Raw genomic sequence first — 23,550 nt, 5'->3', positions numbered from 1 at the left:
GTGCCGTGTTATAGAAGGTCTTGTACTTTCTTAAGTTCAGGTCATAGCCCTTATTCCAGTTCTGCTGTTAAACAACACCTAGAAAGGCTTTAAACACACACACACAAACACACACACACACACACACACACACACACACACACACGAGTGCAACATACAGATGGATGTGTCTTGATATCATACCTAATTTCTTTCTTTTTTTAAAGAAAGACGTGTCAGGGCTGCAGCTTGACCTAGAAGCTGCATTCCCAAATCCCAGATGCACAATGGGCAGATGTAGTTACTCAGCTGCAAGGGAGGGAGGGAAAGGGGGGTGATCTGTATGCCTGCATTCCCTTCTTGAATATTATTCTGTGTGTTCCTTGGCGTTTGACCTTTTGCTTCTGGGTCTGGATGGCCTGACAGGAATCGGGCTCAAATTAAATACTTTCCTTTATCACTAGGATTTCAGAGAAGGTGTGGATCTATCTATCTATCTATCATCTATCTATCTATCTATCTATCTATCTATCATCTATCATCTATCATCTATCATCTATCTTATCTATTATCTATCTATCTATCTATCATCTATCTATCATCTATCTATCTATCATCTATCTATCTATCTATCATCTATCATCTATCTATCTCTATCTAATCTCACCCAGTGAGATAGATAAATGGAGGATGGGACTGGCCTGTAAGCACCACAGGTGATGTCCAGAGAATGCCTCAGGCTCAATCCGTTGTCACCACCAATTATAAAGGTGTCTTAGCCAGGAAAGGTGCCAGGAAAGTCCTCTGCCTCTGAGGGCATGCCGACAACATGGAACTAACACAGCCTTCACCAACTGGGTGCCCACCAGATGTTTCATACTACAACTCCCATTAGCTCTAGCCAATTGGAAACTAGAGGGACAAATCATCTGACTGTATATTGGGGAGAAAGGGAATCTTCTTATGTTCAAAGGGGCAAAGTTGCCTTTGGCTCCCAGTCCCGTTTTCAAAGGCATTTTAGGCCACAGCCTACGATTTCCAGAAAGCAGAGCTTTGCAGGTCACAGCAGCTCATTACTTTAGGTAACCCCATCTCTCTGTCTCTTTAGAAATGGTCACATGAGAGACGGGCCTTTCCACCAAGATCCAGATTTCTCTAAACACACAAGGCAACACAGAGACCGACAGATAGGGGTTTTATATAATTCTGCCTCTCCAGCTAGCTCTATTGTTTGGAGCACGCAGTGACAGCGCTATCACCGGTTATATAAAAATCTATCTGCCTCTACGGCTCTCTTACCCAGATAGCAGGCTGAGATTTCTCTCTCTTTCTCCCTGTGTGTGGGTTCCTCAACCAGCTTCTCCTCCCACCCCCACCCCCTGGAAAAACATTGCAAATTCTATGCAGTTGCACCTCCAGACTCCCATCGACAAAAATAAGTCTCCGCCACCACTACCCCACATACAATCCACATTCTTATTTTAGGAAGCGTGATCCTAAATCCCAGATAAAGTCCCTGAATCTTAGATGAAGCTAGACTGTAAGCAGTCCAATGACGTCTTTAGGATGCTGTAAAGGGCAGCAGAGTAGAAGGGGTGACCCAGGGAGACTGGATCCACCAGGAAAGCCCTCTGCTCTTGCATAGATCTCATTCATTTCAACAAGTCTTGGGTAGGAGAACTTCCATGGTGGATCGTGTCCCCAAGACAGGATTTAAAGCCTAAGTGAGGGGAGGAAAGAGATTTCAGGCAGGGGAACTACAGGATTTGCAGCAAAGCTGGAGATTTGTATTGCAAAATAAACAAACTGCTAGATTTCCATGACCCACTGCATTTTAAGAGTGTTTGGCACGGCTCTAATAAAAATCCGAGACAGGGATGCTGTTGAGAATAATCACATTGTATGGTCTAAAACAGGTGTAGCCAATGTGCTGTCTCCGTAAGGTGTTGGGTTATAACGCCCATCAGCCCCAGCCAACATGGCTAGGATGAACCAGTGGCATACTGTGGGTTGCCAGAGTCCAGGGCCACACAGAGGGGATGAGTGGGAGTCAGGGAAACAGACATAGAGTACACATTCAATAACCTAATGGCGTCTGTGTCAACAAGGAGATCGCAGCTTGCAGAGATAAAAGAAAAAGAGTTGTTCTGTTTTCTGGAGAGGTTACTTCCAGGCTCGCATGGAGAAGCTGTGATACATGTGAGTTACCTTTGCATTCTTATTCATGTCAAAGTTTTATTACCTTTTAGAGCAGGGCTGGGCAACTTGTGGCTCCCCACATCTTGCAGGACCCCCATCAGTCCCTACCAGCATGGCCAATGATCAGGAGCGATGGGAGTTGTAGTCCACCAGTATCTGGAGGGCCAGAGGTTCCCCATCCCTCTTTCAGAGAAATGTTTATGTAACATATGTAAATGAGTGAATGACCAAAGAGAGGTAACTTGAAGTCTTTACAGTTACGCGTTTCTGTTTCTGCTTTCCTCAGCAGCACAGTCTGGATTTTGAAATCCCAAATAAAAAAGGTGGAAGCTGAAACATTTAACTGAATAGTCTTAAGTCTATCTCTCTGTCATTTATTTGCATTTATTAATATTTAGTATTTGACTGTATCCTTCAAGGATCCAGAGCCCACTTAGTTGCAGTGCTATTTAGCTGCTTTCAAGATACATGTGCTTCTTCCCCCAGTGCTTTCTTCCTGCCCTCTATGTGGGGCTGCCTTTGACATGCGTTCGGAAGATGCCATTGGTCTGAAATGCAGCAGCCAGACTTGCAGCTGGGACTTAATACACATTCTGATATTCTTCCATCTTGGCATTGGTTACCGATTCATTTCGGGGCACAATTCAAAGTGTTGGTTTTAAGCTTTTAAAGGCATAAAGGAGGCCATGCCATCGGGATGACCAAAGCTCTAAATCAGGGGTCACCAACCTAAGGCCCATGGGCCGGAAGCAGCCCACGGAGGTCGTTTGACCAGCCCACGATCCGCCCCCAAACTGAGCCATGCGCTGCACTAAACTGGTGCAGCGCAGCACAGGGATTCGCTTCTGCGGTGCTGGAAATCGCTTCTGCGCAACGCAGACACTGGAAATTGCGGGTGTGGGCGCAATCCGGCCCATGGAGGGATCTCAGCGGGACTGCTCCAGCCCAGGCAAGATAAACCTTGCTGACCCTGCTCTAAATCATGATGGTGATTAAGGCTGTAGATGGGGATGCCTAAATAGCTGCCTCATTCTACCTGCAATTACCTGTGCACTCAGGTCAACACCTGAGCCACGATCTCCTGCCCTCAGTGGACGCATCGTAGCAGCATGAACATGGGATTCCTTCCCAATGGAAGTGTCTCTCACTGAACAGGGAGCCATTTTCAGTGCGCAAGGAACCACAAAGACATCGGGGGGGGGGGGTTATGAAGGTTTTTGTGGCCACTCGATTTTATGCCATTGTTTGAAACAGCAGTTCCTAAAATGGCAGGGTTTTGTTTTAGATACTGATATTTCACACCGGTACCCATCTCTTGATGAAAGTGCCCTGGGTTCTAGCACAAAATGGCTGTCATGGGCAACAGAGAAAGAGGTGACAGTACCCCGTACCGTCACAAATATATATCCAAATTTTGCATTTGCGAAAGGGAACCAAGGGAACATTAGCACCCACCACAACACTGGCTTTGGTGGATCCTTAAAACCCACTCCCATCCCTAAGGTAAGGTATAGTGTGCCCCCTAAAATTGCTTAAGAACTCAAGTGTCTAATCATTCCATTGAATAATGATCTCAAGCGCTGAATGAGAAACAAAAAAGGAGGTATCAGCAGGGCCTCCCAAAGCTTGCAGAAGTCTTCTAAAAAAATCTTTGGGGGGGGGAGCCTAAGTGAGAGAGAGAAAGCAAAATCTCCAAACAACCCGAGGAGGACTGTGCATGCTGAGTGTGTGTGGCATTGGGGGAGGGACACGAAGAAACTCAGGGGAGGAAGAATGGAATGGAGTATCCTGGAAGGGAACGTGGTTGACTCAATGGAACCCCGAACAGGAGCATTTTGCAGTGCAACGCTCCTCCACGCTACTACAGTAGACAGTTGTTTCTTTCATCTGTTGAGGCCCTCCTGCCTCCCCAACGTCTGGAGGGCACCACACTGGCTACTCCTGGGCTACAGGTTTCATGCCTGAATCCACCCCTGGTGCAGGAGCAGGGGGGGAAAGGAAAAGTCCCTGCATGTGGAGATATAGCCTGCCAGCGAGAAGGCTAGACTGAGCATTTCTCCTTTCAGTACTAATTTTCTGCACGCGGGGAGAATTTCAAGGCGAGGGAATGTTCCAACACGCAGCATCCTGCCGCGTGAACTGGCAAAGCCTGGCAAAAGCATCCCTGCTTCATATCACTGCCATGTAGGAACTGGGCCTTGGTAAGAAAGGCTCATATAACTGGCCACAGGGAAATTTAATACAGTACATTAATTGTTTTAAAATTAAAAAGGATTCACAGGTTCTTAGCAAGGAAAGATGAGCTCCTTTCCTTGAATACCCCCCCACCCAAAAAACAACAACGATGCGTCCCTTGCCATTCCCTTTTCTTTTTCCACTCTTCCTTTTAAAAGCATTTTAATTTGAATTATCGTTTTCTCATTTCTGTCTGCAGACCAGGTCGAGGGAGACCTCTGTCTCTTTTTGCATTCACTCGAGGCTGGTCTGGGAGCAGTGGGAGCAGTGGGGGGAAGAGTGAAAGAAGTGGAATTATATTTAAAATGTCATGATGGTGCCTTGTTTTTGTAACTTCCTTCACTGTAACACAACCTAAGTTTTTGTGTGTGTGTGTGTGTTTGTTTGTGTGTGTTTGTGTGTGGAGGGAGGGAGAGAGAGGGGGGAGGGAGGGAGGGAGGGAGGGAGAGTTTAAGGAGATAAGCAAAAAAGGAAAGCACATAGACCCAGCATTTTTGCTTCCTAGCTGAAGAGACAGGCTTGGGTGGAAAGACCGCAGTGTGTGCCCCGAAGGCACAGAAACCATAAAAAGAAATAAAAGCAGCCTTTGCGCTGGCTTTTCCAGTCTCCTCTGCTGGAACAAGACGAACAGAGTGCAGTGTGTCTCTCCTTTCCCTTAAGAATAGGAAGCTCCCAATTTCGCTGACAGGCTGGACAGATGCCACCTTATAAAGGTAGACATGAGGACAGGGCAGGTTTGGATAGGATAGATAAAAAACGATTGGGCTACATTGAAGGAGAGGCAGAGGAGAAGAGGAAGGAAGGTGAAAGGAAGCAGCAGGATGGGCAAGATTATACGCAGGGAGGAGGTGGGGGCGTCTTCCCTGCTAGATTCCTCTGCTGAGGGAAACGCTGGGATTATGCAACCTGCATTAATTATGCAAATGTGCTCATTTTGCATAATTTATCTTCCTCCTCCTCCTCAATGGCCTCAGTTATGCAAGGGCATGGAAACCCCTCTCCTCGATCTGAGCCTCCTCAAGTTGGCTGCCTTTGCTGACTTGCCCTGGCATGGAAGATTTTGCTTCTAAACCCCTGAGCCTCTTGCTGATCAGAAGGTCGGCGGTTCGAATCCCCGTGATGGGGTGAGCTCCATTGTTCTGTCCCAGCTCCTGCCAACCTAGCAGTTCGAAAGCATGCCAACGCAAGTAGATAAATAGGTACCACTGCGGCATGAAGGTAAATGGCATTTCCATGCGCTCTGGCTTCTGTCACAGTGTCCCATTGCACCAGAAGCGGTTTAGTCATGCTGGCTACATGACCCAGAAAGCCGTCTGCAGACAAACGCAGGCTCCCTCAGCCTGAAAGCGAGATGAGCACCACAACCCCATAGTCGCCTTTGACAGGAACTTAACCATCCAGGGGTCCTTTACCTTTACCTTACTTCTCACACAGTTCCATCACACAGAAGGTACCCGTGGTGCGGCTCCTTCCCACAGTGGCATTGCCTCAGCTCCCAGAAAGAGGGGCAGTGGCTTGGGGAGAAGCCAGTTTGATGAACTGCTCATATGTAACCTGGTTGTTTCAACACAATTGAGGCTGGAGGTTTCCTACATCACAGAGGTAGCACAGGAACACCACACATACAGCCATAGCTTCAGCACCACTGAGGAAATGCCCTCAGACATCACCCAGCATTGCCCCCGAACTTCCAGATCTGTTTCTGCAACCTTACGAACTATGAAACTGCTTGGACGCTTGGATTCAAGGATGCTGAATATCAAATTCAGGCTTTGATGTGTAGCAGGTCTTCAAGTGAGCTGGAAAGCTCAAGTCACTCGAGCAAGAGACTCTTCATCTCACGGTTGTGAGTTTGAGCCTCACGTTGGGCAAAAGATTCCTGCATTGCAGGGGTTTGGTCCTCATGGTCCCTTCCAACTCTACAATTCTGTGATTCTGTAAAAGATGGAGCAACTTCTTGGAAGGTTCTCCAGTATAATTCAAAATCTCACAGGGCACTGCTTCTGGAGAGATCTTCCATACAAGGCAGAGCACTGAAACTGCAGCGGGAGAGATCTGGGATCAGCCCTGGTCTTTGCTGGGTGATCATAGGGCTCAACCAGACTTCCAACGCTTTCCCCCAGGAAAACACAATCTTTACTGCTGAATCAGAGCAAATGTCCATTGGGTTTTCTGTGGATTGATGTTTGCTCTGATCCAGCACTAAAGAATGGGATTTTCCCAGGGAAAGCAGTAGGGCAATTGGAAAAATGCTCAGACCAGAGGCTAGAAAGCATGGCACAAGCAGAAATGTGGAAGTGCCCCAGGCCTGTCGCTGTCTCTCAGCTGGTCCCCTACCTCACAGGATTGCAAAGATAAAACAGGGATGAGGGGGCGTACCCTGAACTTTTTGGGAGGGCGGCATATCAATGAAATAAATAAAAACTACAACTAAGTAGTAGCTCGGAGCTACAATATGAGTCATTCCGTTTGCTTAAGGCAAATAGCGCCTCTGAGATCTGGCAGTATTTCCTTCCACCAGCCAAGTATTCCAGTCCTCAGTCTGGAAAGCTGTCCTTCCCCCACCCCCACCCCCCAGCCCCAACACACACACATACACACACACACCAGACACCACAACTGTAGACCTCTAAAGCTAGCAGAGGCTAGGCAGTCATCACAACACATTCTGGTTGCATAATTTGCCACGCTGAATCTTTTCGATGTTTGGTGGGGAATAGCTGACAAAGAATGGAAGGACAGAGGGATTGGACAAGTTTGTAAGCAATGCTCTTGAGGGCTAGAAACTTGACTGGAATGCATTTTTTTTAATGTGCTAAATTCCACATAAACTACAGAATTAGCACATATAAGCAGAAGTTCCAAAAAGGAAGCCATGTTAGTCTCTTGCAGCAAAAACGGCATAATTTAGTGGCACCTTAAGCCTAAGAAAATGACTATGGCATGATATATTTGTTAAGTCTTTAAGGTGCTTTGAGGTTCTTTGTTGTTTCTCTACACACAGGAAAGCTGCAGGCGCTTAGCATGGCTTCAGACACTACACAAAAGTCTAGAAAGATGGTGCCTAGTTATCTGTGCAGCTAGGTTTAGGCTATGGCCACTTTCTTAAACACAGTGGGACTTACATCAGTGTAGACATGCCTAGGATCCCACTGCTAACTGCTTCAAGGTAACGACCCAGAGAGCTTTGATTAAAATTCTGCCCCTCCTGGAAGTGCTTGCAGATATGAGTGAAGTAGGCCCAGGAGGCTTGGAAATTAAAGCAAACTAGACAGAATGAACTCATGACCACTTTAACGTCTCGTGTTGTTTAAGTGAGTCTTGTGACAATTCGAGCCAGCTGCCTGATCTAAGACCTCAGAGGAAAGACAGAAGGAAGGCAAATATGGGGATGGAAATATCGAAAGTATGGAATGCACAACACGGTTATATAAATACCACACACCACCACCCTTAAAAACAATAACAACAGCACCCTCCTTTCCTAGTCTTCTCTAGATCACAAGCAGGGTTGCGTGTCTATGTGTATACCTGCCACTGCATTGCTCTAATATGTCATTGGGTGCTTGGTACAGCATTGGGGGGGAGGGATAGCTTCCATTAGAAAGAAAATAATGTTTCTAGTTCTTAAGAGGCATCAAGCTTCAGACTGTAAGGGTGATAGTCCAGAGACTACGTAGATGTTTCATAACCAGTGGAGGAACACAAATGCATGTGGAACTTGAAAACAGAAGCCCATTGTCATCATTCTGACATAGTGCAAAATCCATCTTTTCTCGGGGTCCAGTATGGCTGGGGTATGACAGCTCAGGGTCCTTTCTCTAGGAGAGATGACCACAAGGCCAAATCTGCCCCTCCTCCCCCAAAAAACCCCACAAGTTAATTTGGTTCCTTGGAAGCTTAACCAAATTTTGATCAGGACTTGGCGAAACACTGCCCAACACTTCAAGCAGACATGGACTGAAGGCAGTTGAGTCCTGCAGCTTTGGTGAAGCTAAGCAGATGGGGGCAAGTCAGTGCCAGAATGGGAATCATAGAATCATAGAATCATAGAATCATAGAGTTGGCCATACAAATAAGGCAAATAAGCTTCCAGAATATCTCAAGGACCACCTAATCCCTTATATCCCCGATCATTGAGCCATGCATTTCATATTGTGGGTCCATTTTTACGGAATTCTCTTCCAGTTGAGGTCAGACCGGGCCCCTCACTTCTGAACTTCCAGTGCCTACTAATACCCCCAGCAGGCATTTTTATTAAAAGTTTGATTTTATAGTTTTAACTGATTTTTATTCTTTGTATTGTATCTTTGTAAACCGCTTAGAGACTGTGGTAGTTAAGCAGTACAGTGGTACCTCTGGTTATGAACTTAATTTGTTCCGGAGGTCCGTTCTTAACCAGCAACCGTTCTTAACCTGAGGTACCACTTTAGCTAATGAGGCCTCCCGCTGCCGCCGGCGCGTGATTTCTGTTCTCATCCTGAGGTAAAGTTCTTAGCCCGAGGTACTACTTCCGGGTTAGTGGAGTCTGTAACCCGAAGTGTTTGTAACCTGAGGTTTTTGTAACCCAAGGTACCACTGTATATAAATCGATTAAATAAGGAAATTGATACAAAACAAATAAAACTTCCTAGCTGGCAAAATTATTTCACTAGCCTGTTGAGGGCTGGGGCAGAAAAGGGATGGAGGGGGCTATGTCTATGCTGCACCTGGAGGATGGGGCTTCCCTTCTCTAGAAGCCCAGTTGGTTTCTAGATGGGGTCCAGAGGACGGATGTGTGTTCCATCCTTTTCTGACAGTCCACTCTCCAATTCCTGGACTCCTTCGGGTACTATGTGAGTATTTAAATGCAAGGCTGCTGTACATTGCTGAAAGTTCCATCACGGACAAAAGATGGGATATAAATGTAACAAACTGGTGGAAAACAATTGTCAAAGTTGGTTCTGTGAACCTGCCTTGAAACTAGTCAACCATTTAGCGCAGTCCTGACTAAATGTGAAAGTCTCTATCAATTTCGATTCTGTTTCTCACATTTCCAACCTTAAACTTTTCTGAAGGAATTTGATTTTTTTAAAAAGAAAAAGCCTCATGAAAATTCCTCATCATTTCAGAATCTTTCCTAGCACACTCATTTTTGTACGTAGTACACAGACTCTTGATCAACTTGGTCGCCCTCCTCTTCACACAGTGCAGCTTGTCAATATCCTTACTAAATTGTGAGGCCCAGAACTGGACACGGTACTCCAGCTGTGATCTGACCAAGGCAGAACTGTTAGTGAGCACTCTTTGGGTTCAGTCAGTCAACCAGCTGCAAATCCACCTAGCAGTTATCTCATCCAGTCCACATTTTACCAACTTCTCTGAAAGAATATCAAGGGGGGAATTTGTCAAAAATCTTATTGAAATCAAGATACACTACATCCACAGCATTCCCCTGATCCACCAAGCTTGATTCTCTATCAAAAAAAGAAATGAGATCCAACTGACATGACTTGTTTTTTGAGAAACTCATGCTGGATCTTTGTAATCACAGCAACCTTGTCTAAGTGCTCGCAGACCAACTGTTTAGTTATCTGTTACAGGAATTTTCCTGGTATTGATGTCAAGTTCACCGACTGGAAGTTTTCTGGGTCTTCTTTTTGCCCCTTTTTGAACATGGGGACAACATTTGAAGAAGAAGAAGAGTTTGGATTTGATCTCCCGCTTTATCATTACCCGAAGGAGTCTCAAAGCGGCTAACATTCTCCTTTCCCTTCCTCCCCCACAACAAACACTCTGTGAGGTGAGTGGGGCTGAGAGACTTCAGAGAAGTGTGACTGGCCCAAGGTCACCCAGCAGCTGCATGTGGAGGAGCGGGGACGCGAACCCGGTTCACCAGATTACGAGTCTACCGCTCTTAACCACTACACCACATTGGCTCCAGTCCACAGGACTCTGAGATTACATCCACAAGCTCGTTTAGTACCCTTGGGTGTTGATCATCAGGCCCTGGAAATTTGAATTCATTTAAAGTAAGTGTTCCCCTACCACTTCTTTTCCTATCTTGGACTGCATCTTCCTCCTTGCATTGTTTATTCTGTTATTACCAGATGGGGTAAACAGAGAAAGAATAGCTGCTTTACCGCAGCTCCGGTTCCAAGAAATACAAATATCCCACACTTATAACATTTCATCTCGTTTGCATGTAGGGTGATTGCATGTGTGTATCAGTGGCTGGTTTTCAGGTTAAAATCCCCCCTGCCACACTCTGAAGTACACACACACACACACACACACACACACACACACACAATATAGGACTCTGGCTAATAACACAACACCTAGCAGTGTTTTTTGTATGAACTGGACAAATGCTCAGTAGTAACAACAGTTGAATGAATCAACAGGCAGGATAACACAGCAATCACCAACTTTTTCTGAACTTGGGGCATCACATTTAAGCCAAAGTAACAACACGAGACACGCTTTCGTTTTATGCATTTTTTTTATCCTCCCACCAGCCTCTCCCACGGATGCTTCTCCTTACTGGCTTTTATTCCTCTATCCCCTCTTCTTGTTTTATTTCTCTGCTGCTCCCCACAACTTTATCCTTTCATCTTTTTCTTCTTCAAAATCTTTATTAGAGAGAGAGAATATGATGGTGATGCCCCAATTGTGACCCACCTGAGGTCATGGCCCACCGTTTAACGTCTAATGAGAGAGAACCAACAGCTGTAAGTCTACTTTTTCTCTATGGATACACAGTAAAGGCCCAGTGTGTTGGATCAGGTTTGTCGCCATACTGGTGGTCACTTGTGCTAAGGAAAATGTGCCTTTAGGTGACTAGGAAGTCACCAGCTTAGATGGCTTTAAGTGGGATGAGACAACTTCATAGGGGATAAAGACTATCACTGGCTACTAGTCATGATAGCTACACCTACCTTGAGGTTCGGAGGTGAAGTTCAACTGAATGTAACTAGTAGGAGCAAGAACACAAGTGGACTATTGACCTCAAGTCCTCTTTGGGGGCTTCCAGAGATACCTGGTGGCTGGCCACTGTGGGACTTGATGGACTCTTGGTCTGGTCCAGCAGGTGGTTTTGTCATTTGTTGGGCTAGTAACTTGTGTGTACGAAACTGCAGGGCTGTGATGGATGGATTTAATTGGAGATGGATCTCACTGAGGGTTTAGCCCTAGATCCTGCCTGGTTTCAGGCATAGAACATGGGAAGAGTTAACAAAGAAGTTGATGTTTTCTCCCCCTGCTACAACTAGCTCTCTGCAAAGTCTGGGGTTAGTGATAAAGGCTTCCAAAGTTGCAGCTTTCTTCCCCAAAGTGGGTCCTTCCAACCTAAGTCACCTCTCTCTGACATAACAGCTCTTACTGGAATAACCTAAGACGTTCTGCAACAGTCAAGCAGAGGGGTTCTTGAGATGTTGCCATTCCTTGCAAAATTTACAGAAAGCAAGGGGCGTCAAATGATGTGTGAGGAGTTCAGTTCTGCTTAGACTCTATCTCCCCCCACAAGTCAAATCTGACAGGCAGGTGGGATGGCCCACTTGTCAATCACTTGACATCAGGTGACAGACAGGTGGGTAGCGTCAAAATTGGGTGGAGGAGGAAGATAAAGAACTGGCCCACAGGGCCAAAATGTCCCCCACCCCAGTTGTAAACTCTTCCTCTCCTCACTCCCTGTAACAAGATTCCCAGCCCAGCAACCTTCTTAGCACCAAGTCCTCCTCACCTTCTCCCCATAGAAAGAAAAATCAAGCATTGCTGAAGCCTACGCATCGCTCAAGCCTTCTTTCCTCCTACCTGGAAAGTGGAACAGCTAATCTGGTCCATGTCCTTCCTTAAGGCACATCTCTACAGCAAATTTACATGGCTTTTAAATCAGCAGGAGCGCTGTGGGTTCTCCTTCTTTGTGCCCACAAAGCAGCTCTGGAAACTGTAGTTTTTGTGAAGTGCTGAGAACACGCCGTTGTCCACCTCTTAACACAATGCATCTCCCAACATTATGCCGACCTGCTTTCAGTTTATACGGCGGTTGCGCCATTAAGAAGTGTGATCCTAAGAATATTTACTAAGAAACAGATTCTGCTGGGCTCAGTGTTTTAGGATTGCACTTTTGAGCTCGCTCCGAATGGTGCCTTTGAGGATGTGAGGGTTTCATGAAAACGTCTCTTCTGCCCTTGAGTTGAGGGTGAAAGAGACAGACAGAGGGAAGCGAGAGCAATCATATCTCCCAACCTTAACTCTACAACATACAACTTAGTATAGCAAACTGAGCAGTATATTTCACATCCCGCAAAGACTCTGCTGCATTTGGCCTTGAGGAGCCTTTCTCAGTTCAAGACTTCCAAACCTCAATAAAGCAGAAACTGTGAAGTGTAGTAGAGGGGTGGGGAAAACACCTCTGGGCTTGGACTGGTGGAACTGAGTTCAAATCCTCCCCTTGGATTATTTTTTAAAAAGTACCAGTCAAGAAGAATTAAGGAATTATAGCACATTGTGCTGTGATCTCAAGAATCGTTACAACAACCGTGCAAGGAAGGCCAATATTATTATCTCCATATAGTATAAGGGTGGCTGGAGGGTGAGTGGCTTGAATAAGGCTGTCAAGTAAACTCATGACAGAGGTGAGCTCTCATTTTAGATGCTGAAGAACAAATGAATACACACACAGAGAGAGATGCTTATGTCCTACCCTGTACACACTATTCAGCTGTTAAGCCAAATGCACAAAACAAACCTCAAGCAATTACAGGGAGGATTTCTGTTTCCCCTGTCCCTTTATATGGTTGCAAATAGTTATGTACTAACTCATTGCTATGGCTTACATCTTACCTCTGGTTCATTCAAGCTCCTAGTCCTCATTTTAAAAGCTCAGCCAGACCACCTTAGAGATTAGAAATCTGCTGTATGAACTGGATTCCAATATGGGAGATGGCAATGGTGAACTTTTTTCACCAGCTTCAGTTGGCAAGCTAGCCATGGCCATTCTGTTCTAAGTTGGACCTTGCCACAGCCATTCATGCCCAAGGAACGAGGCCACTGTAATAATACGTTATATGTGGGACTGCCTTTAAAAAATATTTGGAAACTTCAGCTGGTGCAAAAAAAAAAAAAGCCTCTGCCAGCTTATTGAACAGAGCTGGCCAAATGCAGCCTGTGATATTAATCTAATATTATCCACCTGCCTGTTTGTTTCCAGGCTCAATTGTAGGTACAGTACAGGTACTGGCTTTGATTTTTAAAGCCGCAAACAGCTTGGGACCTGGGCTGCTTAAAGGACCACTTTTGTCTGCACACATACGTTCCGTTCAGCATCCGAGGCCTTGCTCTGGTGCTGCTTTCAGAGGAAGTTTCACAGGCACCAAGCAGGGACTGTGCCTTTTTGGTAGTGGTGCCACATTTATAGAACACCCCACCACCACCCCAGGCAATATCCCAGGCTGCATCCTTTTAGACAGCAGGTAAAAAAACTCTGCCTTTAAAAAAGAAGGTCATCTGGCTAGCCTATCCCCACCATGCGGCTATAGATTAATAATCATTAATGCTACTGTGATTGGTTTCTCTCCCCCCCCCCCCGCTTTCTTTGTTGAGTCGGGACTTCGCTCTTTTATTGCCGCTTGTTTACTATTTATTTATTAATTTGCACAGTCAGTTGCTTTTGTGTTTTTAATTGCAGGCTGCTTTTGAGTTCACAATCAGTCAAGAAAAGTGGGGTATAAATTGGTTTCACGTAAAAGAGGCAGAAAGAAGCGTATTCCACCGCTGACTCCTTATGCTCCCCTTCACATTTGTCTCAGTTCTGAACATCTTCACCCGCAGTCAGGCCCTCTTTTGCCCCCTCCCTCCATGTCTTTCTCCCAAATCTTCTGCTATCCTCCAGAATAGCCCCCCTGGCTGTCCTCCTCTTCAAGTCCTTCAACAGAATCTCAGCTTACCTGTGTCTCCACCTGCCGCCTGAGTTCTCTCAGCCTCCTCAAGCCTCATATTTCAGCCCCTGCAGCCCTGTCCTGCCCGTTTAATGCACACACAGCCAGCCCCTCTGGATATGCTCCCTGAACACGGCGAGCAATTAATAAACTGTTCGGACGGAGGGAGCTGTGTCTGTGGAGTCTGTTTTATGGGCCTCTAGGGAATCAAATGCAGAATTGGGAGGGGTGTCCATCCTTCCTCTCTGGCCCCAGCCGCTATCAGCTCCCATTCATTACAATCCAACCCATTTTAAGCACAACGAGCCTGTCGCACAACTCCTTTTTCAGAGACACTCCAGAGTCTGAACCTGAGCATCTTTTAAGGAGTATTTAAGACCTTTCCTCCTCGTCCTCTTCCTTAAAAAAACAAAACCCAAACAAACAAGCAAACAAACCAAAAGCAAATCTCAGTTTGGCTTTTAATTGGCTGGGGTCCGCTGTGTGCGGCGTAAAGGAGGGAGGGAGGGAAGTTCAGCAGCGGGTTAGACTTCCCCATTTGATTTGTTTCACTGTGATGTCTCTCCCCTGCTGGAGACTGGATGGGTTTAAATAGCGAGGAGATAAACAAATAGGCTTGAGACAACGGGGCCACAGTCCCTCGCCTGTGCGCCTCCGGTGCATATCATCATTGCAAAGCGATCTTGCCCTTCTCTATGTCTGTGTGGGCTTATTAACCCGGCTCTAGACTGCAGGATTTTGCAAAGCTTGCAACAACACCCCCCTCCCACCCCAACACACACACTGCCTCAGGGCTGCGGGTTCCTCGCCCCCATCAAGATCGACTGCCGCCGCCACCACACTTGGTGGCGATGCCAGCACCACCATCCTGCTCCTTCCTGCCAACACACCTGCTTTTATAATCTCCCCCACATCTCTCCTTATTGTGTGCCTATCTTCTCTTCTGCTGCATTCAGCAACTAACACTATCAACACTGGGGTGGGGTGAGGGGGGGGGAGAGAGAGAGACACGCTCAGAGAGAGACAGACACATACATACAAGCCTTTGGCTCCTGCAGCAAAACCGTCTCCTCCATCATAACCCCCCCCCCCAAACGCACAATGCGCCAACGATAAAGCAAATGCCATTTTCTCCCTTGCCTGGGCAGGAGGATAGGAAGCGATGCTGGAACCCAGTCTCTCTCCCCCCACTGGCAAAGAATTTTTTTTTTGCAGGGGACATCGGGAGGGAGGGGGGAAAGAGAGAGATGGAGATGGAGACGGCATTTTTAAAGAAATCTGCCTTGAGCAGATCTGATGGGGCACATCACCAGCATCCTGTTTAAGCAGCCACTAAAGCTATTCCCAGATCGGGAGCCTGCACAATTTTTCAACAATTTTTCTGTCTGGTACGTCGTGCCCCCCCCCCGGTAATCCATGCAGAATAAAGGGGAGGCAGAGGGGAGGAGCTGCTGAATAAATATATATATGTTAAAACACACACTCTTTCTCTCTTTCTCTCTCACACATACACACACAGACACAGATTCCTTTAATGTCACTGCATCTGCTCCCCCCCCCCCCATTGTTTAAAAGAGAAGGGAATAGCTCGATTTTGTTGCTACTGCAGATGGAAGCATATGGGATGGTGATTATAACCGTTTTCTCTCTGCTCCACTCGGATAAGAAAAACAGAAACTGAGGTTGGGGGGGGAGAGAGAGAAATCCTCCCAACGCTTGAAAAGGTCACTGAATTATTTCTTCGGGGTTGCAATTCAATTGTGGAATTGGGATGGAAGGAGATGGCTGAATTTCTGTTCTCTGTCGCTGGGTGATAGTGTCACATATTCCTTCCGCAAAGATGATTTGGCCAAGGAGCCCCTTCTCCTGCTTTCCACAAATGCACACAAGCCATTGGGGGGGAAGGGGTCCAGGGAGGATGTGCAGCTCCAGCAATTCCAACCTTTGCACACACACAAACATAATGTTTGTTCTGTCGGAGAAGGGTGAGCGTTGAAGACCCAGAGAGATGAATATGTAACAAAAGCCCTGTCCCTGTACACATAGGGACGCGCACACCGTGATATTCTGTCACACACAGAGAGATACCAAAAAGCGCACATCTCCTCATTTTCACACAAAAGACCCTGAAACTGGCCAGAAAAGCAACAACAGCACAGGTGCTAAAATTGAACAGACCAGACCATGTAACAGCAGGAACTGTTAAAAAGAAGAAGAAGTAAATCTCATTTGGAGGAGAGAAGGAGATGGCGAGTTTGTTGTGATTCTTGTTTTGGTCCAAATAAAACAAAACGAATCTTGTTTTATTTTTGCCAGATCGCGGACAATCCCAACTTTTAAAAGAGCTACGAGAAATTAGATGGATGTGAGAAAAGTCGATCACTCCAATTCCATCAGCCCACTTGGCATAGCGAGATCACAGAAAGCCTCTTCCTTACTTCTTGTTGCTTTACATACAGACTGAAAACATTTTGTATGAATGACTCCATCCCCTTGTGGGGTGGGGGACGGGAGGGAGGGAAAGGAGCGGCGTGGGGGGAGGGAGGGGGGGGAGGGAGAGAGAGAGGAGCCAAAGATTTGCTGTGTGTCTCCAGGCTTAAATGGAAATGAGAGTCACATCCTATCTCAGCAAACCAGAAAACGGATTGGGGCGGGGGGAGAGGCAGGTTGGAGCACAGCAGTTCGTGTGTAAGGGGCGGTCTTATAAAAAGTGGAGGAGGGGGTTCTTAGGAATTATTTCGGTGATCTCCCCTTAGACCCCTCTCTTAACATATCGATGCGTGAGTGCTTTGTGCTAATCAAGGAATTGACATTAACACACCGGGCTATAAAACACGCATGCACCCCACAACACTTCTTTGCCTCCTAGTGCCTCTCCCCTTGAGACAGAATCTGTCACATCCAATTTGGCTCAACCTTCAGCCATCCCCCACCTCCCCCCACCCCAAAAAAATGCAAAGAGCTGAAAGGAGAAAAACCATCCATCACAGTCCTTCTCCCAACAAGCTGGTGGAAGCGGGAGAAGGGAGAAAGTTCCTCCTCCTCCTCCTCTTCTCCCCCCCCCCCCAGCCACCCCCTCCATTCTCACACTTCCTGAAATATTTGACGCCTTAAGGGCTATTCCTTTCTCTCCAAACCACCCCCTTCCTCTTTGGGGAGGGGAGGGGAGGAATCGGATGACCTATAAAAATTGACTGTGTCTTCCCACACACAAATTTCTGTAGACATACACTGGCTAGGATAAGAGACTTAAAAGGAGATATTTAAACACCCTCTCCCCTTACTCTGAAAGAAAATCGCCTTAATATATGCACGGACATGTACATTAACAGAACCCATTCCCCAATTCCTCCCCATACTTCTGGGGGAATGGAACAACCTCACAAAACCTTCTCCCCGCTCCCCCACATTCAGATACATGGCTGTGTAATTCTTCGCTGGAGAGATTTCAACCCTCTTAAAATGCAACCAGGCAGCCTTTTCCCTTGTCTTGCAGAGAGACGAGCCCCTCTTCTCCCCATGCCAAGTCTAACCCTCCCCCATCTTGGAAACCTGAGACATCCTTCTCGACAGATCCCGCAGTGGATCGCTTCTCTCTCCCCCCCCCCCAATAATCTGACCGCCACCTTCTCTCCCCCCCCCCGCGCGCGCTCAAAAAAACACACACACCACAATTTAGATATAGAGTGTTCCTTCTACCATTAAATCCTTGCTTATTAGTGACTGCTGAATAAAACAATTGTTTTTGTGCCATTTGGAGAGTTGGAGGGAGGGAATATAAGAAATACATCGGAAGGCTATTGCTAATCTCCCCACTTGCCTCTCTACAGGGTTGGGGGCTGGGTGGCGGGGGAGACAGAGACAAGGCCCCCAGGCATTAAATCAAGGTTGTGGGGGTGGGGGAAGGGAAGAAAGAAAGAAAATTGCATCTTACACTTCTCAACTCCTGGGTGCGATCCTTCATTGCGCTTGCTTCCTGGCGAGGCTGTGGGTCCTCAGTGGGTCTTCTCCCCCACCCTCCGTGTGGCTCAACAGACAGACACGGTGGCTGGCGAAGACCCCTCTTCTTTGGGGTGGTGGAGGAGGAGGAGGAGGAGGGAGGGAAGGAAGGTTACTGGTAATTGCAGTAATGGATAAACTGAGCCTTCCCTGCTCAGCCAAGCTGGGAGGAGGAAGATGCTCTAAGGATGGAGAGAGGTTGGTGCTGATGCAGCAGAGCAGGGTGGGAAGATGCAGGAGAGGGAGAGAGAGAGGGAGAGAGAGAGATGCGGGGAGGGGAGGGGGAGCAGAGCAGGGAAGCTGAGCATGCTCGCTGCACCCCCTCCCACCCGAGGGGCCATGGGAGTTGTAGTCTGCCAGAGAGAGGGGGCATCCTAGGCGAGGGCTGCTTTCTAAGGCGGTAGGCACCGCATCACCTATAAGATCGCTCGGCCTGGACTCTACATTAATTCTTCTGCAATAGCTGCTGCCTCTTGGGGAATTCACTTGAGATTGCTAAGCACAGATTTATTTCCTGAGGCAGAGCGGCAAGCGGGTGGGGGGGACTGGGGAGACGACAAGGGATGGTGTGGGAGCAGCTGAGGTTGCTGCAGTACTACCGAAGACAAGCAGGCATAAAACCAGACGGAAACTGGGATGGGAGATCACGGGAGCCACATACAGAAGTGGGATGTAAGTAATATGAACACACAGAGAGATGACTTCCCCTTTAATAACTTCCAGAGGGATGATACCTGCGTTCTTCTGCAGCTGCTGAAGTAGAGTCTATGAAAGTGCATGCCATAACACATTTCTTAGTCTCCGAGGGGCTATTGGACTCTTTGTGGTTTCCTCCCCTTTAACATCACATTCTGCTGCTCATAACCAGGGCCGGTCCTACTATTGGGCAGTGTGAGGTGGGTGGCTCAGGCAGCAAGTTGTCCGAAAAGGAAGTTATGGCCGTTATTTTATTTTTACCACTAGACGGGGAGGGGGAAAGGTGCTTGTGGGATTTTGCATCTTGGATGCCAAAAAAAGGTAAAGGACCCCTGGATAGTTAAGTCCAGTCAAAGGCGACTATGGGGTTGCAGTGCTCATCTCGCTTTCAGGCCGAGGGAGCCGGCGTTTGTCCACAGACAGCTTTCCGGGTCATGTAGCCAGCATGACTAAGCCGCTTCTGGAGCAACGGAAACCAGAGCGCACAGAAATGCCGTTTGCCTTCCCGCCACCTATTTATCTACTTGCACTGGTGTGCTTTCAAACTGCTAGGTTGGCAGAACCTGGGACAGAGCAACGGGAGCTCACTCTGTCACAGGGATTCAAACCGCCAACCTTCTGATCAGCAAGCCCAAGAGGCTCCGTGGTTTAGACCACAGCACTACCCACCCAAATAATAATAATCGGTCTCGGATGCGATGCCAGCCTTGCTCTCAACCAAGGTGGATAGAGAGTGAGCGATAAGGAATGGCCAGTTCTTTCAACATGGACTTATGGGAGGGATTCCAAATGATTTCTGACGGCAGTGTTGGCCACCAACTTGGGTGGATTTAAAAGAGGATCTGTCCAATTCAAGAAGGAGAAATGCTATCAGTGGCTGCTAGCCCTGATGGCTCCAGCTCTGACTCCATGGTCAGAGGCAGTGATGCTTCTGAATACCATTTTCTGGGAACCGCAGGAGTCTTGCTTCTGGGCTTCCCTTGGGCAACTGGTTAGCTGCCGTGAGAACAGGATGCTGGACTAGACGGGACACTGGATGGCTCTAGAAAGGCTCTTTTTATGTTCTTTATGTTTTTACATGGGGAGGGGAGGCCAGTTATTCCAGGTTAATTAATAGGGAGTACAAGGCCTTGATCTGTAGGTGGCATCTTCCTCCATACTCACAACCGCTCATGCTGATTTGAACTTCACTCACAAGTGTAGTGTAGGAAAACACAGTCCACCCTTTCGCCACCCTTTAGCCACTGAGGCTGTGGATGCAACCAAGTAGAGGCTTTTAAGCTTTGCTTCTGGTGGGGCCTTGGACATCCCTCCAAAGCTTGTTAGGGAATTCCTCGATCGGGAGATCAATGGCAGGCAAGCTTCCCAGAAGGACAGATTGCCCGATCCTACCAGTGGTCACCTCCAAATGAGCTCGTTCCAGGAGGGGCATCTTAGTGCGTTCTTCTGGGGGCATGCTCAGTTTCCAGAAGAAGCTGGCAATGGCCAACGAATCTTGTGAAAGCCACCCAGGAAAGGTGGCAGGTTGTTCCAGTGTGCAGTGACGCCCACAAATTCACACAGCTTCCTCAGCGGACAGGTTGGCGAAGAGATGCTTCGCTGAAGCTAGAAAGTCTGAAAAACATAGCAGAATGATGAAAGGGCTGATTGGGTCACGCTGCAGTCACTAGATTATGTGCCCAGTAATTGTTTCAGGCTCGTTATTCATATGTCTAAAAGGGGTGTGGGTTTGTGTATGGGGCACCATATAGTGACTGACACGGATCAAAATCTCCCAACTGTGAACATGAGCCATGTGCTGAAGGGGTTGGGGAACAATCCTGTCCTTTTAAATGAACCTGATTATGAGTAGAAAGGTGTGTTTAAAGCACGCTGGTGGTTAACTAGGTCCACAGCCGCACTGTACATTTTAAAGCACTGTTGAACCACTTTAAGTGTCATGGCTTCCCACGAAGAATCCTGGGAACTGTACTTAAGGGTGCTCAGAGTAAAGTTCCCAGAGTTTCTGGGGAATGTAAACTGATTGTCAAACCACTCTGGAAACAATAGCTATTTGAGGGGAATAGGCAGTCTCCTAACAACTCTCAGGACCCCTAACAAACTACAGTTCCCAGAATTCTTTGGGTGCTTTCAGTGACCTAGATAACCCTAAGTACAAGCCTAGTGATAGGAGAGTTTTCTAAGCATTTGTCAAGGTTTCCTGTTTCAGTGTGGGAACACCTTTTAAAAAATCAGTAACGTCACCATACACACGGCAGCTCCGCAGAGACAGATGTTCTGGGCCAGTCCATCCATCTGACAGACAGGGCATCTGCCGCAGGCTCTGGACGGCATGCCCAGCTGTCAACTGGGTGTTGGTATCAAGAGGCCCGACGCCAAGCATAGCAGCGACTTAAAAGTCTAGGGCCAATTTTGCACCTATATTAGACTGACTGCTCCCGCCAGGCATGTCAGCCTATGGCAGCACTTTTGTCAGGAGCCAGGCATTGCAAAAGGGGCATGCTTCTGCTAATGAACACATTTCTGTTGCTCAGGAGCAGAAAGCAACGATGGGTTCACTGCCATCGGAAGGAACAGGTAGTCTTCAACGGTGATCAAAACTAAGCCTGAGCCAAATGCATTTTGCTCTCACCTCCCTCTGTTGGCTCCATGTGTCAAATTTTTGATCAGCCTCCCAGATGTTTTGGAGTACAGCTGTGCTGGCTGAGGCACTCCAGAACATCTGGAAGACACCAGATGGGGGGAGACTATTGTAGACGGTGTGTTAGAGCCCTGTCCGTCGTGGTCGTCTTCCTCTTCTTCTTCTTCTTCTTCTTCTTCTTCTTCTTCTTCTTCTTCTTCTTCTGTAAAGTGCCGTGCATAACTGGCAGCATGACATTAACAATAATAAATTTTGGAAAGGGCTAGTTGGGCTGCCAGCTCCTGTCCATAACATATATAACAAGACAGAGCCATTATTAATAATTACAACCAGGGCCTCTGTGTATTTGGCAGGGGCACAGCACAGGCTGATCAGTGGGCACAGAAGTCTGCATTCTGAGAGTCTCGACTTTTTAAAAAGAGGGGGAGCCCAGTAAGTTTCTAGCTGTTGAGGTTGGAAAGGTTTGAAGCATGCAGGCAGTGTCTGGTGAAAAACGCAAAAAGGATGCTGGGACAGAATTTCAATAAGTTGCATTCCTTTTCTTGTGACTAACAGAAACAAAGCATATTTTCCTAAATAAGCAAAACACAAGTCCTGTGTGGTGGGTTTAGGGTTGGGGCAGAACTTGGTTAAGCTTTGAAAGGAGTTTTTTTTGTTTGTTTTTTAGAATCATGCTTGCTGTCGCTGTTAACATTGTCGCCATCGCAAAGCAGAGAATATGCTGAGCAGCCCTGGCTATAGCTGGATGGAAGACTGTGATTAAAGCCGGCGACATACACCACTAGAACTATGATGGAAATGCCATATAAAGCTACCTATTAGTAGCTGATAAGGCTATCGATGTCTACAAGTCATTATGGGTGGGCTGTGTCTCCAGGATTGGAGGCGGTGATGCTTCTGAATATGTCACTGGAAACTGCAGGAAGGGAGGGGGCTCTTGTGTTCGGGTCCTGTTTGCCAGTTTCCTGCAGGCATCCGGTTGGCCACTGTGAGAACAGGATGCTGGGCTAGAGGGGCCACTGGTCTGATCCAGCAGAATCTTCTTATGGGATGTGGAGGGTTGACATCCAATCCTCTTTTAAAATGTGTTGAGGTACGGTTACTGGATTGTTTTTATTATTTTGATTATGTATTTTGTATTTTTCTATTGTGATTTTTATCTTGTGAATTGCCCTGAGACCTGAAGGTATAGGGCGGTATACAAATTTAATTAATTAACTAATAATGTTCTACAGTGGGAGCGGACGGTGTCTACAAGGACAGCAGTTGTCTTGGGCTGCACCAATCAGGCAGTGTGGTGCATGATTTGGACTTAAGACTGAGAAAACAGGAGTTCATATCCTTCACTCTGTCATTTAAGCTCACCGGGTGACCAGTCCACTATCTCTCAGCCTTACCTAATTTATAGCATTGCAAATGAGCAACAAAACAAAACAAAACAAAACAGAGCTCCCCTTGGAGTAAGGGAGGAATAATAATAAAAAACCAAATTAAAAATCACTCAACTGGGCTACATTTGGTCTCTTCTGTCCCACCAGGGGTAAGGGGGGGGCGGAGAGAGCTGGTATGGAGGCTGTGGCAATAGGGTTAAGATTGCCACCACTTTGGAGAACAGATCTAGGGTGGGGGGGGGTTGTCCCAATGATCTCTCTCCCCCTCCTAGTCCCCCCCCCGGACTAGGTCAGGTATACACAGAGCAGCCAAGTGAGGCAATGAAGTGGAAGAGCGAGACAGAAGAACATACCGCTCCTCTTTGAGTGGCAGATGGCTGACCACATTTCCAGATGCTCCTCCTCGCATGTAGAAAGCCAGCACAGAAAGGCTGAGAGCTGGGGCTTGACTTTTTTCTCCATGCTATGCTTGTTTTCTGTCTGCAGGGAG

General features: G+C 47.1%; 1 protein-coding gene across 3 annotated transcripts in view; it reads right to left on the bottom strand.

Moving 5' to 3' along the window:
• Positions 1-18,626, bottom strand: part of STX1B (syntaxin 1B) — a 62,422-nt gene extending 43,796 nt beyond the window's left edge. For 2 of the 3 annotated variants that reach the window (XM_053360735.1, XM_053360736.1), the window contains exon 1: positions 18,268-18,626. In XM_053360735.1, coding sequence (XP_053216710.1) covers positions 18,268-18,297 — 30 coding nt within the window. In that variant the 5' untranslated portion in view covers positions 18,298-18,626. The remainder of the gene's footprint in view (positions 1-18,267) is intronic. The other variant, XM_053360734.1, reaches the window with a different exon arrangement.
• Positions 18,627-23,550: the final 4,924 nt, after the last annotated feature.

This window comes from Podarcis raffonei, chromosome 13 (assembly GCF_027172205.1).
Source record: "Podarcis raffonei isolate rPodRaf1 chromosome 13, rPodRaf1.pri, whole genome shotgun sequence".
Taxonomy (NCBI): Eukaryota; Metazoa; Chordata; class Lepidosauria; order Squamata; family Lacertidae; genus Podarcis; species Podarcis raffonei.
This window is presented reverse-complemented; position numbering and strand designations above follow the sequence as displayed.